General features: G+C 52.2%; 1 protein-coding gene across 1 annotated transcript; it reads left to right on the forward strand.

Annotated features, from left to right (window-relative positions):
- Positions 1 to 693: 693 nt before the first annotated feature.
- Fads3 (fatty acid desaturase 3) lies at positions 694 to 17,361 on the forward strand. Its single transcript, XM_050137243.1, has 12 exons — positions 694 to 1,131; positions 11,105 to 11,215; positions 11,724 to 11,921; positions 12,933 to 13,034; positions 13,159 to 13,281; positions 13,535 to 13,595; positions 14,012 to 14,088; positions 14,552 to 14,649; positions 15,044 to 15,140; positions 15,285 to 15,364; positions 15,523 to 15,648; positions 17,044 to 17,361. Exons 1-12 carry the CDS (start codon positions 907 to 909, stop codon positions 17,093 to 17,095), a joined length of 1,350 nt encoding a protein of 449 aa, XP_049993200.1. The 5' UTR covers positions 694 to 906; the 3' UTR covers positions 17,096 to 17,361.
- The last annotated feature ends 1,151 nt before the right edge of the window (positions 17,362 to 18,512 follow it).

Here is an 18,512-nt window from a genome sequence, read left to right on the forward strand (position 1 = left end):
ATTTGGGAATGTAACTACACTCTCAAGAGGATTTCAGTAAGTCAAAAATGCTACTGAAGTGGGGGCGGGGAAGCGAGAGGTAGTAACAAGCAGGCCACCCATTGCAGACTCGTCCATTCTAGCGCTGCAGGCACCAGTGCTGCCTGCCCCCTCCTCAGTGACCATCCTGGGCATCCCAACCCTGTATGCAGCCAAACGGGAGAAGAGGTTATCCGCCCCAGCAGAAGGCTGTAGAAGGCCTCCTTGTTTGGATGTTGAGGGTTCGTAGCGGGGCGAGGTTCGTTGTTTGAAGGGTGTTGACAGTCACCCTGTGGTAGTGTCCTCACCTCTAGCCACCGGGATGCGTGGCTAAAGCCACGTGACGTACCTAACCGCACTTCCCAGCCCCTTGGGGCTCAGACCTGGGTTCCTCTTGGGCCCCTGAGGGTGCGCCCGGGAACAGCGGCCTGCAGGACTCTCGTGCGTGCGTACCGGGTCCCCAGTCCCCTCACCCCGCTTCGGCGAGTCCGAGGAACTGGGGGCGGGACACTGTCCCGGGGGCTGGGCCGGGCGTGGTGGCCCCCGAGGCCCTCGCGGGTGGGGCGAGTCCCTTCGCGACACCGCCCTCCCCGGATAGCCAATGGAGGTGGAGGTGCCGCGCCAGGATTGGAGCGGGCGCGGGACTGGCCAGCGCGGGGGCCGGGACGAGGGGCGGGCGAGGCGAGCGCTGTCAGCGCGGATGTAAGGGAGGGAAAAGTTCCCTGCGTGGAGAGCCGGGCAGGCGCACGCTCGTACGGCGGCCGCAGCGGCAGGGCGGGGCCGGCAAGGCGGGCTGCAGAGGAAGACCCTCGATCGCGACCTCGTCTTCCACGGTGTCTCTAGACCTCGGCAACGTTCCGGAGTCCGGAGGACTTGTGCACAGCGGCCATGGGTGGCGTCGGAAAGCTCGGCGGGAGACCGGAGCCGCGGGAGGGGCCCACACCGCTGGGGGCGCCCCTGCCCATCTTCCGCTGGGAACAGATCCGCCAGCACGACCTACCAGACGACAAGTGGCTGGTCATCGAGCGCCGTGTCTACGACGTCAGCCGCTGGGCACAGCGGCACCCAGGGGGCAGCCGCCTCATCAGCCACCACGGCGCGGAGGACGCCACGGTAAGCTAGCCCACAGCCAGCGGGGTGGAGCCTGGCGCTAATGATGGGGTGAGAGACGTGGGTCATAGGTTCCTAGTCTCATTCCACCTGCGGACCTTAGCATCCTTTCTGCTCTTTCTGACCTTTGACTCCCACAGCCTGGCTCCTGAGTTGAGATGGAACCAGGGCTAAGGAGGTCCCTTTCTTGCATGGAGGACCCGCGGTTGGGTCAGTCTGTGCAGTAGGTCTCTCGGGGAGGAATGGGCCCATTGAGGTGGGTGTGCCGTGAGAGGTAGATCCCACCCTAGGTAAGGACCCTCACTTTCGTACTGAGGGTCTCATTTCTGCTGTGAATCTCTCAGACTAGTACCTGGTGCTTCCAAGTGAGAGGGGCAGGGCTGGGTCCCTACCGACAGGAATATGCCATCAGAGACTGGGGGCTGGGCAGCAGAGCTTGGGCAGGGCCTGGAGGTCTGTGGCTTATCCAACACTTGTGTAGACTGTTCTGAGGGCCAGTGACTCACCTCTGCTGGGCTGGCAGCTGCACGTGGGAAGATTTTGCCAGGCTGGGTGGGCCTCCACGGGAAGCACAGTCACCCCAGGCACGAACTGGCCCCTGGGGACGCTGGCTTCCCATTCTCAGTCCATGGCTAGACAAGGAGGGATGTGGCTGGCCAGAAGGACTATCTGGCTGGAGCCCAACGGTGAAGCAATTTCCCAGACCCTTCCTCCCTCAGTCACCCTATGTGGATTATTCACAATGTGGTACCAGGAAGACCTTCAAGACTGGAGAAAATGAATTCCTAATGGAAAAACTTGGTGGCAGCAGAGGAGATTCTGCCCTGTCCCAGGACTGTCACTATCCCTCTCCACCCCCATTCATTCCAAGCAACTGAGAGGCATAGGAGTGAGAAGGTTCTTGAAAATCATCGACCTTGGACCATAGCATGTATGTGCATGCATGTGTCTGTGTGTGCATGTGTGTGTGCCTATGTGCGTGTGCACATATGTGTGTTCCTGCCTTTCTACCAGGGCATGGTGGGCATGAGATTCCACAGCCCCTCCCACAGAGCCCTGGCAACCCTGTGAGGATCGTGTTATAGCATCGGATAGGATGCTGGGTAAGAGAGGAGAAGGACAGTAGGGAGCACAGACATAGGTTTTTCCTGCTCAGGGCCAGGCCTGGACAGAGGGCCCTCCTACATGGGATTCTGAACTTTATATTTAGCTCAGTGCCCTGAGACCTCCATCTAATGGTTTTGCAATAGCCACCATTTTGATTCATAGCCAGAAAGATCTGTCAGAAAAACATCTCTCTGCATCTTGTAGCAGGGTTCTGGCTTTGCCATTGAAGGCTATGAGAGGTAATTCCTCTGAACCTCAGTTTCCTTATTGATCAAGTCGGGAGAGCTGGACCATATGGCAAGCCAGTTAAGGGCAAGACCATACCTTCTCATCCATGCTGCTGTGTCGCGGCTGTACGTTCGGTAACTGCCCTTTAGTGTATGTATGCAAGCTGGAGAGTGAAGAGGAACCATCACAGCATCCCCAAGCCTCTGCCAGGGAACCTTGCCTGTCTCTGGCCCTGTCTGTAGTGAGAAGAGATTGCTATAGGTCCCAGACATTGGGGTGGAGTTGCTAAAACGTCCTGGTATGCTTAAATCAAAGGGTTGGGAGGAACCTGGGTTCAGCAGACCCCAGTCTTTGTCTGTGATGGACCCACAGGGCAAACCATGGATTGGACTGGTCCAGTGCCCTGTGCGATCAAGTCTAGATGTCAGTTGTCCCATCCCAGACCCTGCAGCTCAGGTTGGGGGTGGGAGGCCGCTGTCCACTTACATCAGCCCAGCCGCCCATCAGCTGTTCTCATGTTCAGGCAGCAGAAGCCTTCCTGCCAGGAAATTCCCAGAGTTCTTATGCCATGAAGTCAGCTTGTGACCATCCTGGGATACAGAGTCTGGTGCCCTGGGGAGAGCACTCTGGGCCCTGGGCCAGGTTTGCCTAAGAGTCACAGTCACCCTGAGACGAGAAGAGCCGGTCAAAGAGGACAGCCCCTGCTGTTCATAAATATGTGAGGATCACACGCCAAGCACCTACTATGTTCTAGACTCTAAATTCAATGTTTGGTATTGGTACTGTTTCTTAAGCCTAAGGCAGGTATTGCTGCCATTATCCCACTTTGCAGATGAGAACACAGATGCAGAGAAACAACGTGACTTGAAACAGTGGCAGGTGTGGGATTTGAATGCACAGCCATGCTCTTCCTCATCTTGGTTTCTCCGTGATGGGGGTCCCCTAACTCTGTCCATGAGTATCTCCTATGCACCCCCATCTCTGCAGCTGCAGCTGTGAACAAGACATTTGCAGGGACGGAGTGTCCAGCAGATGGATCAGCTAAAGCAAAGACTCAGACCACATCATCTATACCCGAGGAATGCAGCATGGCTTCAATAGAGAACAGTCACGGGGAGGGGGAGTCAAAAGGTAGACGTGCCAGACTCACTGGATGCTTTTGTCCTCAGAAGGACTTTGGTTTATTCTAAAGCCCTCTTTAGAAGATCCAGGGAGGGCAGAGAATGAAAACCCAAGGGGTCTTCTGTGTCTTTAAAAGGATCCTGAAAGGTTGGGACGAAGCTTAGTTGGCAGACTGCTTGCCTAGTATTTTGGGATGCCTTAGGTTCCATCCTTAGTGCCACATAAACTTGGTTGTGGTGGCATCCACCTCTAACCCCATCAGGAGACAGAGACAGAGGACTTGGAGTTCAAGGTCATTCTCGGGTATGAGGCAAGTTTGAGCCCAATCTCGGGTTCATGAGACCTTGTCTCCAAGTCAAAGGACCTGCGTTCCATTCCCAGCACCCACATTGGGTGACTCACAACCCCTGGTAACACCAGCTGCAGGAGAGCCAGCATCTCTGGCCTTTGTGTGCACCGTCGCCCACGTTTGCATGTTATCCCAGAACACACACACATGCACATAATTAGCAATAAAACAATAGAATCATCTAGAAGGACAAAGGCTTTAAGATATCAAGGTAAGCAAGATGGGGACCTGCCCTCTCTTTGGGGAGGGAATTCAGAACAAGTGACCTGTAATTGGGCTCCAAAGTGTGAATGTGGATACTAGTAGGGACTGTTAGAATTAGCTCTGTAGGATGAGAATATGGCTCAGTGGTAGAGTGCCGGCTGAGCATGCTCAAGGACATGGGTTCAATCCCCAGCAGTGAAAGTTTTTTTTTTTTTTAATGAGGCAAAACAGAGTCCAGCATTGTGGTGCAGACATTTAATCCCAGCACTTGGGAGGTGGAGGTGAGACCATGAGGGTTTGAAATCCTTCTCAGTTATGCGTTGAGTTTGAAGCCATCCTGGACTACATTAGATCTGATATCAAAACAGAACCAAAAAAGATATATGCTCGAGTTATCTCTGTGTTACCTTTAGAGAAGGTGCTGACCTGTCCGCACATTGTGACTCTCTTTCCCATTCAATGTGGCAGGGATAAGATGGCTTTCACTTTGGATTGACTGTGGGGATGGTGCTGGGCACCTGGGTGACTGGTTCGCACGGGAAGTGGAACCCTGAACTCAGCTGGTGTAGTTATGGGAAAGGTGAGAGTTTCCCATCAGTCCCTGGTGCCCATTAAGCTGAAGCACTGTCAGCCTGAGAAGACTTCAAAGTCCAGCAGACCTGGCATCCATCTCCTTGTGGCCCCTTGGGAACGATGAGCTAAAAGTAGGGCTGGCTGATGCCACTGTCAGAGGCTATGTCATAGACCTTTCCGCCAACCGTTATCGACTAGGCTCAGTTCTGAGAACTTTAGATGTGATCACTGACTTACTCCTAACAGCCTTCTGAGGTTGGGTCCTATCTGTTGTGTGGATAAGGTAAAGAGACTGGAGCAGAAGATGAGCAATGTCGTGGTACCCTAAAATGACACAACCAGCATCCCTGGATTTGGGAGGCAGGGTCCGTGTCTGAATGGGAGCTGAGAGGGACCAGGATGATGACCAGGAAGCCCTGAGGTCTAGAGAGAGCAGGATGGCCTCAACCACCCAGAACCAATGCCCACACCCTGTTCCCACCAACCACACTGGCTGCTTGAAAGTCCTACTTCAGCAAGTCGTCATTCTGTGGGGCTGGTTTGTTTGGTTTGAGACAGGCTTTCATTATGTATTCCTGGCTGGCCTAGAACTCATTATATACACGAAGCTGGCCTCAAGCCCACAGAGATCAATCGCCATTTCCCTCCCGAGTACTGAGATTATAGGTACAAGCCACCATACCTGACTCTGGGGGGCTTGACAGGTGTCTTCTCCTGCGGGCTGAAGTGCCCACCCTTCCCTGTGGGGAGACTGGCAGGAATGCGGTGTGCAGAGGTGGGAATAATGGTGACCTCAGAGTGTCAGGCAGCCTTCCCCCTTTCTTCCTGAGAGGGAAGGCTTCCCTTGGCTGTCTTGGAGTTTCTGATAAAAGAGGCTTGCAGGGCGGTGGTGGCAGAGGCAGGTTTGAGGCCAGCCTAGTCTACAGAGCAAGTTCCAGGATAGGCTCCAAAGCTGAAACCCTGTCAAAAAAAAAAAAAAAAAGTCAAGCTCCAGTGGTAAAGCCAGAGTTCATTCGTAAAGAGGATCACGTGCCAGAAAGCTGGGTCGTTTTCAGGTATTTGCTGAGAAAGCAACATCTCTGAGGCCAAGGGTCCTGGCTAGCTGAGAATCAAACGTGTGTTCCCACCCTTCACCAGGACCCCAGGGATGCTGAGGGGCCTTCCCTTGAGCTGGGCTTTGCTGCACAGGCTAGAGCAGCACACAAGTGCTGATTGCGGAGCTCCGTGTCCTTGCTTCCTTGTCCTTGCCTCAGTTTCTCCATCTGTTGGGGGAAGGTTACTGATAATGTTTTCTCACACGCCGGGGAGAGGGTGACAGGAACAGGTAAGTGCAGAACCTTAGTCCCTCTTGTCTGTTCTCCATTTGGAGGGCAAGAGTGGTGGGGGTGTCCGTGGAGACCCCAGGCCCCCCTCTAGCAAAGGTGGAAATAGGCAGCAAGTGCGGACCCAGATCACCAGAGCTGCAGCAGCTCTCCCTGCTCCCCCACCTCCCCGGCTTCTGTGGAACATTCTCCATTCTTTGGCGGGAGACCAGAACTTCTTCCCTCCCTTTCATGCCCCGGGGTAGAAGGAGCTTGTCTCCCCCATCCCCCAGCCTTCCTGTCCCTTAGGCAGAGACTCAACTTGGTCTTGACACAGCACATTTTCACTCCTCTACTCAAATGTACAGCCGTGGCTATCAGAAGCAGGTGCACAGCAGGGCCCTGGGGTACAGCAGAAAGCTGGATAAGGGGGGGCTCCTGTTATCCCCAAGGCCTCTTCTAAGTGCCTGTGAGGTGTGTGTTAGTGTTTTCCATCTTTCTGAGAAGGACATGCAGAGGGAAGAGGGGGCAAGCCTGTCTGGGGCTCCTACATGGAATCACCGGTTCCATCTGCAGGTCAGCTGGCTCCAAACTGTACCCCAGCCCCCCAACCCCCAGTCAGCTGCTGTGCGGAGCTCATAGTGAGCTGGGGTCAGAGCAGGAGCTCTGCTTGTCTGGACTCTGTGGTTTACACATTCTGAGGTTGTGTGGACACCATAGAGAACAGACTCAAGTTCAAATACCAGCTCTGCCCCTCCAAATTCTTATACTGGGACAGGTGTCTCGAGGGGAAAAAAGTTCACAACCCTACCCTGGGAGGTGAGGAAGGCTGACAAATCACCATCTTGTCTAGTTATCATCTGTACTTGAAAACTTGCCCTAAACCAGGTCTGTCTGGAAACAGAGCCTACAGGGCTCACAGGGAACTTAAGTTTGCTATGCTTTTTTATTTTAATTTTTTTTCAGATTAAAAAAAAGTTATGTGGGGCTGGAGAGATGGCTCAGCAGTTAAGAGCACTGGCTGCTCTTCCAGAGGTCCTGAGTTCAATTCCCAGCAACCACATGGTGGTTCACAACCATCTGTAATGAGATCTGGTAACCTCTTCTGGCCTGCAGGAACAACACATGGAAGACATGTTGTATACATAATAAATAAATCTTTAAAAAAGTTATGTGCATGAGTGCTTTGCCTGCATGTACATATGTGCATCACATGTGTACCTGGTGCTCACAGAGGTCAGAAGGTGTCAAATTCCCTGGAACTGGGATTTCTGATGCTTGTGACCACCATGTAGGTGCTGGAAACTGAACCTGGATCCTCTGCAAAACCAGCCAGTGTTCCTAACCACTGAGCCATCTCTCTGGTCCCCCGTGGTGTGCCTTTTGATTCTGGCAGTTTCTACCCACTTTTCCCTGAGATTCAATGAAAGATTTCCAATTTCATTCACTTTTGACTCTTTTAGTGTGTGTGTGCGTGTGTGTGTTGTGTGAAATCACAAGGTTTGATATATATATATATATATCCCTTATCCTTTAACCTTTCTGAGTCTTCCTTTCTCCCTGGCCCTTGGTCCTTGATCCCACAAAGGACTACTCCAAATGACCCAAGCTAGAGTCCTGGGAAGTTCCTTGCTGGTTCTCAGAGTCCAGGGACCCACCCTGTGAGTGTTCTCCTTGGTGCTCACTCACTCCCAAGGCCCTAGCCTTCTGTCCAAGGGCCTAGGACCACTTGCCTATCCCCTTCCCACCAGCTGGAGCCTTGACCTACCCACCACAGAAATTTCTGACCTGGTCCCAAGGGGGCTCACACCTTCTCTATCACTTGTGGACTGAGCTGACTGCAAGACCCTTGAGTGAACCTGGTTCTGCTCACCTCCCTACAATACACACCTGTCTGGTGTTCATGTCAGCTGTGACCCTAGGCACATTCCCAAGAGTTTAAATCTCATTTGTTGCGGTAGTGGGTGGCTGTGTGTGTGTGAGAGAGGAGGCGGCAGAGAGAGGAGAGAGAAAGAGTGTCTGTCTGTCTGTCTTTCCATGCCCCAGGCTCTGTGCTTAGGTAGAGAGGTTTCAAATCACCATCAGCTTTAGGGAGCTCTAGCACTTGATACAGCATGGATGAACCTTGAGGGTATTAAGCTATGTGGAATAGGCTAATCACAGAGGGACACATGCTATCCGACTCCATTAAAGTGAGCTTCCTGGAATAAGGCTAGAGCCGTAGGAACCAATGGTGGGGTTGGGGCTGTGGAAGGAGAATAAGGAGTTGAGTGGGTATAGCCTTTCATGTGAGGAAAAGGGGATATTCTAGAGATGGGTGGTCACACATCAGCACAAAGGCCCTCAATACCAATGCACATTACACCTAAGAATGATGAACTTAGATGTATTTTGTAGATATTAATAATAATAAACATAACAATAGAAGGCTGGGGATGTAGCTCAGTTGGTAGCACATTGCCTAGCACCCACAGAATCCTTGGGTTCAATCCCTGGGAGTGCACAAACTGGAAGTGGTGGCGTGCACCTGTAATCCCATCACTCAAAGGTGGAGTCAGAAGAATCAGAAGCTTAAGGTCATCCTCAGCTACAGACGGAGTTCAAGGCCATCCTGGACTATGTATGATGACACTGTCTTAGAAACAAAGATGACAATAAAATTTATGTAGCGCAGTCCAATATCAGAAGGGTCCTGAAGGTAGGAAATAGAGGCCTTTGCCCGAGAATGTACAGGCTCAAAGTCACATGGAAGTGGGGTCAAAAGAACCCCAGTGAGCCTGGGTCCAGGCAACTTCCTGTAGAACCCCATTCTCCTGTGTCCTTGCCCCTCCTTCATCTCCAGAGGAAGTGAGAGCTATGCTTTTATAACCTCTGCTGCTAGGTGGGGCCCAGGGACCCATCCAGCCTGTGTTATTTCAGAAACCACAGCTTCCTAGCTCCCCAGTTTCTAGCTGTCTTGGGTCAGTGACCCCCTAGATAGGATCTCTAAGTAAAGTCTCCTTCCTCCAAGGACTCTTCAGAAATGTCCTGCCAGTCAGTGTAAGGACTGTGGTCATTTTAAGCTTCATTTTATTTTAAAATTATTTTATTACTTATTTTCTCTGCATGTGCATGTGTGCTGTACACATGTGGGTGTGTGTGTGTAGGAGTGCCCACACGCATGTGGAGGCCAGAGGAGGACCTTGGGTGCCCTGCACGATCACTCTCCACTCCATTCCTCTAGACAGACTCACTGAATGGAGATGCATTGGCAGCCTGCAGGCTCCTCTGCCTCTGCCCTCCCCCACTTCCCACCCAGTGCTGGGGTTACAGACTCACATAGCTATGCCCAGATGATTTCTACGTGGGCACTAGGGATTTGAACTCAGGTCATCATGCTTTTATAGCAAGTGCTCTTCCCACTGAGCCAACTTCCCAGCCTCTTATTTTGATAGACACTTAATAAGGCCCCTATTCCTGTGACCAGTGGGCTATTTCAACACCTGTATACAATGTACAATGATCAGGGTAGTTAGCTTGGTGGTACAGCTGGGTGACTGTAGTTAACAACGTCATTTCTGTTTCAACCTACGCAAGCTGGTAGACTCTTGGACAACAGGAGGCCCTGTTCTTTGTCAGACTTCTGCAAAGGTGCCTCTTTTCAGCATCTTGGAAGGGCCCTCAGTCCCCGTTCCCAGGGCCGTGGGGACAATGGCATCCAGTCATCCTCTCTGCATTTGAAATTGCAACTGTAAAAGTGAGTTGACTGCCTGCGGCTAATAAATGGGTGCGATGTGATATCATAGGCAAACAATGAATGGTCTAAGCAAACAGCAAGAGCAAGGTTGAGGAAGGAAGGATGAGGGAGCCCAGTCACCTTTGTCCTTATCTGTCTTATCTCTCCCTTTTTTTCCTTGTACAGCGGCTCCTCACCCCTACCTCAGTTATATTATAGAAAGACACGGGAGTGCCAGGCTTTTCTGTTCTTAACATTATACTACCTACTGAGAATGCAGCTCAGTTGGTAGAGCGCTTGCCTGTCATGCAAGGAGACTCTGAGTTCAGAACTGGGTAGGCATGATGGTGCATGCCTGTGGTTCCAGCACTAGGGAGGTTGAGGCAAGAGTATCAGTCTGAGGTCATTCTCTCTTGGGCTCTTTAGCAACTATTTAGCCAGGGCTACATGAAACTATGTCTCCAAAAAGAAAAGAATAACCAAATAAGTTTAACTGCTCAATATCTTCCTCGCATGAACCCACGAGCACCATGTGTATGGCCTACCACTGTATGGCCTACCACTGTATGGCCTACCACTGTATGGCCTACCACTGTATGGCCTACCACTGTATGGCCTACCACTGTATGGCCTACCACTGTATGGCCTACCACTGACTCATCTCAAGTGACCCAGGGGTCTTCAATGACAAGTCTCCCCACACACCTTTTACCTACTGTTGTGGTGATAAGAATCGGATAAATTTAACATCTGTGATCCAAATCTTATACTCTGTAGAAAATACTGTGGCATACGGAAAGCTTTTTGGAAGGGCTAAACCTTTTCATGGATGGACTCGGTCTTTCTGTAGTTCTTTCAGGCATATTGAGAGGAGAATCTGTGCTGGATAAAGCAGATGGGGCATGGCAAGTGAGGGGTGTTGAACAGGGTACCTGGGACCTGGGGCAGAATAGGGAGGGCTGATAGGTAAGGCTGATCCTCCTGGGTTTTTTTCTGACTGCCCAACATCTAGCTGACTTTCTATCTGGCTGGCTGTCCATCAACAGTTTCTTTCTGTTAGTTTTAAGAATTAGGTTTATTCAATTTTTCCATGTGTGAGTATTTACCCTGCATGTATTTACATGTAACACATGCATGCTTGGTGTCATGGAGGTAAGAAGAGGACATTGGATCCCCCGAAACTGGAGTTATGGATGGATGTCGGGCAGCACATAAGTGCTGGGAATCTAACCTGGGTCTTCTGCAGAGCAACAAGTGCCCTTAATCACTATGCCATCTCCCCAGCAGTGCAACCACCTTTCCACCCTGTTTCGGTGGTTCTCCCTGGGTGTTATATGAGTTGTGCATGTACTCACTTGACTGTCTGTTCTCCTTCAGGATGCCTTCCACGCCTTCCACCAGGATCTCCATTACGTGCGCAAGTTCCTGAAGCCCTTGCTGATTGGAGAGCTAGCCCCAGAGGAGCCCAGCCAGGATGGAGCTCAGAATGTGAGGGAACAGCTGGAGGCTTGGGGGCATTGCCTGTTGCCTGTAGCAGCTTGTTCTTTATTACTTCTGGGGTACTCAGGATCGGGGCTGGGGCCACAGTCAAAGGTGAAAGTCATGGTGATGTCCTGTAGAAGTAAGGATTCCAGATCTGACTTAGCTAGGTACTTGCTGTGGGTCTCCAGGTGAGGCCTCTTTCTGCCCCAAACCCAGTGCTCCCCTGCCCCAAGTTCTACAGTGAGGATGTTTTTGAGTCCCAAAGGATTCCTCTATTGGCTATGGTTTTCTCTGCTTCTCACCCACCCCACACCTTTGGGGTCAGGGAGAGACTTAGCTGCTAGCTAGTTCCCCAGCTTACATCCTGGCTGGTATTTTTGTTCCTCTATCCATCGCCTTTGCTAACACCTGGGCCCAGCAATGGGCAATGGGATGGCTTAAGAAGCAATGAGAAGTTTCTCTGGACTCTGGTGATCCGTGCTTCCTCATCTTCTGGACCACTCTCCTGCCACAGGCCCAGATGATCGAGGACTTCCGAGCCTTGCGCCAGGCAGCTGAGGACATGAAGCTGTTTGAAGTTGACCACACGTTCTTTGCATTCCTGCTGGGCCACATCCTGGTTATGGAGTTGCTGGCCTGGCTTATCCTCTACCTCTCGGGCCCCGGCTGGGTGTCCAGCATCCTTGCTGCCCTCATCCTGGCCTTATCTCAGGTAATTCCAAGACTATGCAGCAGATATGGGGTCCAGCACATGTGGAAAACTCAGGACAGTTATTTTAAATGAATGAAAGGATGGATGAATGGATGGATGGATGGATGATGGATGGATGATGGATGATGGATGGATGGATGGGTGGGTGGGTACATGGATGAGTAAGTAAAATGTTAGAGGCTTTTAAGATGTGCCAGGTCCAGAATGTCACAGCCCTGTGTGTGATAGGACTTGCATAAGTGAAAAAAGGTCTAACATGAAGGTCATGGCTAAAACTCCAGCAACAAAAGACAGATTAGCAAGAGAAAAACCTAGAAAATTTATCTGATCATAATCTTATGTGGCCAAGGAGCCTTCAGATTAAAGAGCAAAAGACCAGGGTGAGCTGATATAAGAAGCAGGAATAGCTTGTAGGAATGGGCTCAGACATGAAAAGTCTGTGTGATGGAAAGAGAATGAGAGGGTCTGAGCCGATGGAAACAGACTGGCTCAGAAACCTGGCAAGGCCTGGCTGCTCAGACTTTTCTTGGCCTCTTTCTGAGGCATTCTTCCCTCCCAGGTATGGGATGGAATGCTTTTCGAAACAGAGGGCTCATGCACTCATCTCAGATGAAGTGACCCTCTGTGAGGTCAGGACCAAGGCAAAAGGGAAATTCAGAGTAGTGATTTCAGGCTTCGGGGGAAGAGCAGCCCTGTGTCTATGCCTGCCTCAGGTAGGGGAGAGAATTCTAGGTTCTGTCATTTGCCTTGGGGGATGCAGGGAAGAAGGAGACAGGGATCTATGAGAAGAGAAAGTTGGCTTCTGCAGCCTGTATTCAGAGGAATGGTTTTTCTGAATCTTGACCTTTGCATACACGCACACCATCAAACTCAGGTGCACTGGTCCAGCAAAAGAGGCAGCTGGTTTCAGTGGAACATCAGTAGTAGGTGAAGCATAAGCAGTGGGTGGACCCCTAGCACCAGAAGGGGCCTAGGTAGCCTCCTCCACCCTTGACCTCCTCCTCCCCGCAGGCCCAGTGCTGGTGTCTGCAACATGATATAGGCCATACTTCCATCTTCACCAAGTCCAGGTGGAACTATGTGGCCCAGCAGTTCGTGATGGGGCAGTTGAAAGTGAGTGTGAATCTGGGTGAGCGTCCAGGCATGGAATTGGGGCTCTGCTGGGTCTGCTCAAATGTGTGGGTACCAAGTAGGGGGCACAGCCCGACTCCACCCCTGAGATCCCTTCTCCGCACAGGGCTTCTCTGCCCATTGGTGGAATTTCCGCCACTTCCAGCACCATGCCAAGCCCAACATCTTCCACAAGGATCCAGATGTGGGTGTGGCACCTGTCTTCCTCCTGGGAGAGTCAAGTGTGGAGGTAGGTGGCAGGGATCATGGACACTCAGGACAGGCCTGCAGCTAAGGGGCCTTAGCAGGGAAGGAGACCCCATGCTTGCCCCCTAGCTTAGCCTTATTCCAGCTCTAGGTTCGGTCCTTCTCCCATCTCCTAGCCACCTGGGGATGAGTGGCCCAGTGGCTAGACTCTAGAGTTGCCTTTGACCTTGGCCTCAGCCAGCCCCCTGACCTTGGCCTGGAGAGCTGCTCTCCCCAGCTGACACCTGTCTCCACAGTACGGCAAGAAGAAAATCAGATACCTGCCTTACAACTGCCAGCATCTGTACTTCTTCCTGAGTGAGTACCTGCTACCTCTGGGGTAGGGCAGGCCCTCGGCCTATGCTACCCACCTGACGGCTTGTAGGCCTTCTGTTCTGGCTGTCCTCACTCTTTCCCGCCCTCCCCCAAGTCCCTCTACCATTGAGTCAGGGTGTCTGGAGTCCTAGAGTGTTCTGTAACTGCTTCTGCAAACAGGGACAGGGTAGACTCAAGGACAGAAATGTGTAAGGCTGGCTCCTGACCTATACAAGGGACAAGGGAGGTGGGAGACAGGGACAAGAGCCAGCCACCAAGAGACGGGGGTATGAGTCAGGCCCTGTGGGAACTGTGAGGTCATCTCAGTGGATAGGTCCGCATTTATATTCTCTCCTCCACCCACCTCACCCGGGTACCCCATCCCTGTTACTGCATGCCCCTACGCTCCCTTCTTGCAGTTGGCCCACCGCTGCTCACCTTGGTGAACTTTGAACTTGAAAACCTGGCACACATGCTGTTGCGCATGCAGTGGATGGTGAGTGGTACTGCTCGGGGCCACAAGTATCCAACTTTCTGGGAGAGGGCTTCAGGGGACAGTCCTATCCATCCCTGAGTGTGAGTGTGTGTGTGTGTGTGTGTGTGTGTGTGTGTGTGCAAGGATAGAGTATGCACTTTGGGGTACGCAGTGGTCCTCTTCTGTGAAGGAGTTCCCCTTGTGGGGAGAGTCACTGGACTGACTGTCAGGCACCTGTGTCCCAGGCATGGGCTGCCCTACTGTACCCTCAAGGTCACCACCATGGTCAGCTCTAACTGGTGACATGGCAGGGACCCCATCCTTGTACTTAGTCATGAAAGCAGAAGCCTGATGAGGGGCAGTGGCCTATCTGGAACCCTGAAGCAAATGCAAAAGAGAGTTGAATGACCCCAGCCCTTCCTCCTGTCTCCCCGTTCCCCCCATCCGTGGAAGCTACTCAGCACTGCCTCTGTCTTCCTTGTAGGACTTGCTGTGGGCTGCTAGTTTCTACTCCCGCTTCTTCTTGTCCTATGCTCCCTTCTATGGTGCAACTGGGACACTATTTTTCTTTGTTGCCGTCAGGTATGGGCAGGTTCAGGGTGGCAGGGTGTGGGGAGGTTTCACGCAGGTGGCAGGGGACCCTGACCACAGCCCTCCCTGCTTAGCCTGTTGTCCCAATGTAGGATGGGTGCCAGTACCACCTCTTGAGGTGGCTGTTACGATAATCAAATTTTAGCAGGGTGGCCAGACCCTAGGGCTTGAGGAAAGCAGCTTGACTTGGTCCTGGGCCTGTGGGTGGCCCTCAGCCTCACTAGGGACACTGCTCTATGAAGTTTCTTTAAATGTCAATGCAGAAGCAACTAGATAACCCCATTGTACAGATAGAGAAGTTGGGGCCCAGGTCTGGGTTCAGCTGTTTGTATGCCAGCCTCCACTCTGAGCTGGATTTAGGGCAGTACCAAAGCCTCCCTCACAGGGTCCTGGAGAGCCACTGGTTTGTGTGGATCACGCAGATGAACCACATCCCTAAGGAGATTGGTTACGAAAAGCACCGGGACTGGGCCAGCTCTCAGGTAGGCCCTGGGGAGCCTAGTTGGGGGACATGCCAGCTGGGGAGTCATGCTCTGGGAGGGATCGGGCCCTGCTGAGGCTGCCAGATGGTGGGGTCAAGGTTCTGAGCCAGCTTCCCTCACTTGTACCTCTCCTTTCCCTGGCAGCTGATAACCACCTGCAATGTGAAACATTCGCCCTTGGTTGACTGGTTCAGTGGGCACCTCAGTTACCAGATTGAGCACCAGTAAGTGTGGCCTGTAGGGCTTTCTGGGTACAGGGCGAGGACAAAACCAGGGTCCAGGATTCACTTTTATGTCATCCCTGGACGATGTGGCCTAGAGGGTGAGGAGTAGGTGGGCTGCCTCTGGCAGCTCCCCACTCAGATCTGGCCTGCCCTCCCAGCCTCTTTCCCACGATGCCAAGGCACAGTTACCACAGGGTGGCCCCCCTGGTCAAGGCGTTCTGCACCAAGCATGGCCTGCAGTACGAGGTGAAACCCTTCTTCACTGCCCTGGCGGACATCATCAGGTAAGGCTGCACTGGGCTCCTCAGGTCGCATAGACTAGTCTCTTCCAAGTCCATGCTCACTCTTGACCCAGTCAGCACCTTCTGAGCTCCTGGCCCTCAGAGAGGGGCCCTCCCTCAGTACTGGCTTTCTAGACCTTTTCTGATCAGCCAGTGCTCAGCTTGTTCCCCAGCGTAGAGAGCTCATGGAGCCTTAGAAATATGGCAGTGAGTCAGACAGGCTTAGAGGTTTCTGCCTCCTGGGAACTGAAACCAGTGTTCTAGCTGGGGAAACAAAGCAAGCATTTGTAGGGCTGGGGAGTTGGGCCGTAGGTAAAGTGCTTTCTGTGTAAGGATGAAGACTGGAGGTCAGATCCCTGGCACCCATGTAAAAAAAAAAACAGGAATGATGGCATGTGCCCGTCATCCCAGCACTGGGGAGGCAGAAGCATGGGATCCCTCTAGGGTTTATTGGCCAGTGAGCTCCAGGTTCAGTGAGAGACCTTGTCTCAGAAAATAAGATGGAAAAGCCATAAGAAGATGCTGGGACATCAGCCTCACATGTAACATGCATTCACACCACAAACACACGCACGTGTGTGGTCAGACAATGAGTACATGATAAATTTGAGAACCATTTTAAATAACATATAACAAGAATGAAGCCTAGGGTGGAGGCAGGAGAGGGGATGTGGAGGGTCAGGCGGAGGGTGTGATATTGTTTATGGCATAGAAGGTGCAAAGTGTGGAGAATCTACCATGTGAGCAGAGGCAAGAAGCTGGGAGACAGCTGGTCACTGGGGAAAGGGCACCTGGCTGAAGACAGAGGCCCTGCGGAGGTCCTCAGGCAGGAATGTGCTGATTGGTGGGAGGAGAGGAGAGAGACCACCTGACTTTTAAATCTTACAAAGATGCTCTAAAGTGTGCATGCACTTTAGAATAGAAGCAGAAAGGGGAAGGCCAAGCTGCTTGTCGGGAGGCAGGGCTGTCAGGGGAGGGCTCAGCCTCCAGGAACAGTCTTGGAGGTGGGAAAACCAGAGGTTGGATTCTAGACCTGTGACATCTGTACATTTTTCTTTTCCTGTTCTTGTCTTTGAGATTATGATTATGATGGGGGAAGGTTCTGTGCCCCAGGTCTTGGGTTGCAGAGCCCAAAAGGGAGAGGCAGCAGGGAGAACCAGATGAATGATGGCCAGGCCCAGAGGCTCACAACTGGACTTGGCCGCCTGCCACTCACCTCCCTGCTGCAGTCCAGATTCCACGCTGGTTAATAAGTACCTGGCCCCACACAGCTGCCTGTCTCGGGGAGGGCGGGGGATGGGATCCCACAGGGATGTCTTTACTGAACATTCCTTATGGGACACAGGGGGATGCTAATACCTTCCAGTCGAGTCCCTGACTCCCATCCCCAACTCTCAGATCCTTGAAGAAGTCTGGCGACATCTGGCTGGATGCATATCTCCATCAATGAAGACAGCACCGTCTTGGGTGGCGAAGACTCCAGCAATCACTGAGTCACTGGGCAAGATGGACAGCCCTCTTCACCCCCTGCTGGGGCAGCCTGCCTGCCTGCCTGGCCCTGCTGCTTTCCTCAGTCCTCAACATTTTCTGTTCAAGAGCCCTATGGCCATGGCACTTGTTCAACAGGACCAGGGGTGGAGCATAGCATGTTTTCCTAGAGCAAGAATTGGAGGAAAACTTGTTATTTTTATATAAAACGCAACTCAGACACATGGAGCCAAGTGTTGAATTTTCATGGATTTTCTGCTTCAGACTTCCTGGAGGGGGCATCAGAGTGTCGAGATGGGACGGGATGTAAGGAGTTCCCTTCCACGCTGGGTACTCTGGGTCATGGCGGCAACAGCTGCTCCAGCTCAGCTTCACCTCAGGGCTTGGCCCCTTCCTGTTCCTACACTCAGCAGCACCCTGGGATGAGTTATATCTCAAGGACCTGGGGTTGAGGGTCACATCTGCCGGAGCCTCTGAGTTGTAGGTTGGAAAGCCCATGTGTTGGTACTGGCCTCCTACAGTCCTCCACACAGGAGTGTCCAGTAGTGGGGAGCTCTGCCAGGCTTGGCATGGCACAACAGTTACAGTGCTGAATGGGCAGGGACTCAGGTGGCCATTCCATCCCTAAGTCCTTGGAATATGAGGACTGTTTCTTGAACAGGGGCTAGCCTAGGAATCATCACTGAGCCTGCAGCACCACCCAGGGGTATCCACACAACAGCAGTGTGGACCATGTTTCATGCTGCCCCTAGTGGTGGCTCAGGGGAGTGCGCTCTCCCTCCAAATCCAGAGTTATCTAATACCTCGTGGAGACGCCTGCCTGTAGGTGTCTTCCTGGAGCCGATTACTGTCCCTTCTTCCTCTCTGTCATCTATGTTAGCTCTTGGCAGTGGGTCACCTCCACTCACCTGAGTCCCACTTCCCTGTCTATATGCTTCTCAGAGCAAAGATAAGGAGATCATAGACCATACTTATCAATGGGACAGGAAAAGGCCTTGGTGGCACCTTTGAAAGACCCCACTTTACCCATTTTTTTTATTGTCTATACAGCAGGCCTGGGTCTGGGTCAGAAAATAAAGTTTCTTATTCTTTCAGTCCACCATGGCGGCTGCCTTTGTGGGTGTGGCCGGCAGTGAGGAGATAAAGGCCTTGAGAAAGGGCTGTGCAAACAGACTGTGTCCTTAAAGACCTCAACACTTTCCAAGCCCTGCTTCCTGTTATTGGTTCTCTTCATTAACTCTTGAAGAAAATGGTTTGAAGACCCAAATGCCTTCAAAGTCCCAAGAAAAGCATCAACAACAGCAGAAGGCAGTAGGGACATGACTGTGATGTCCTGGTCTTGAAACACTGGGTGGCTCTGTGTTCCATTTATTGTGAAG

The sequence above is a fragment of the Alexandromys fortis genome, unplaced genomic scaffold (genome assembly GCF_014885135.2).
Source record: "Alexandromys fortis isolate MF-2015 unplaced genomic scaffold, M_Fortis_MF-2015_v1.1 scaffold_3, whole genome shotgun sequence".
Classification (NCBI taxonomy): Eukaryota; Metazoa; Chordata; class Mammalia; order Rodentia; family Cricetidae; genus Alexandromys; species Alexandromys fortis.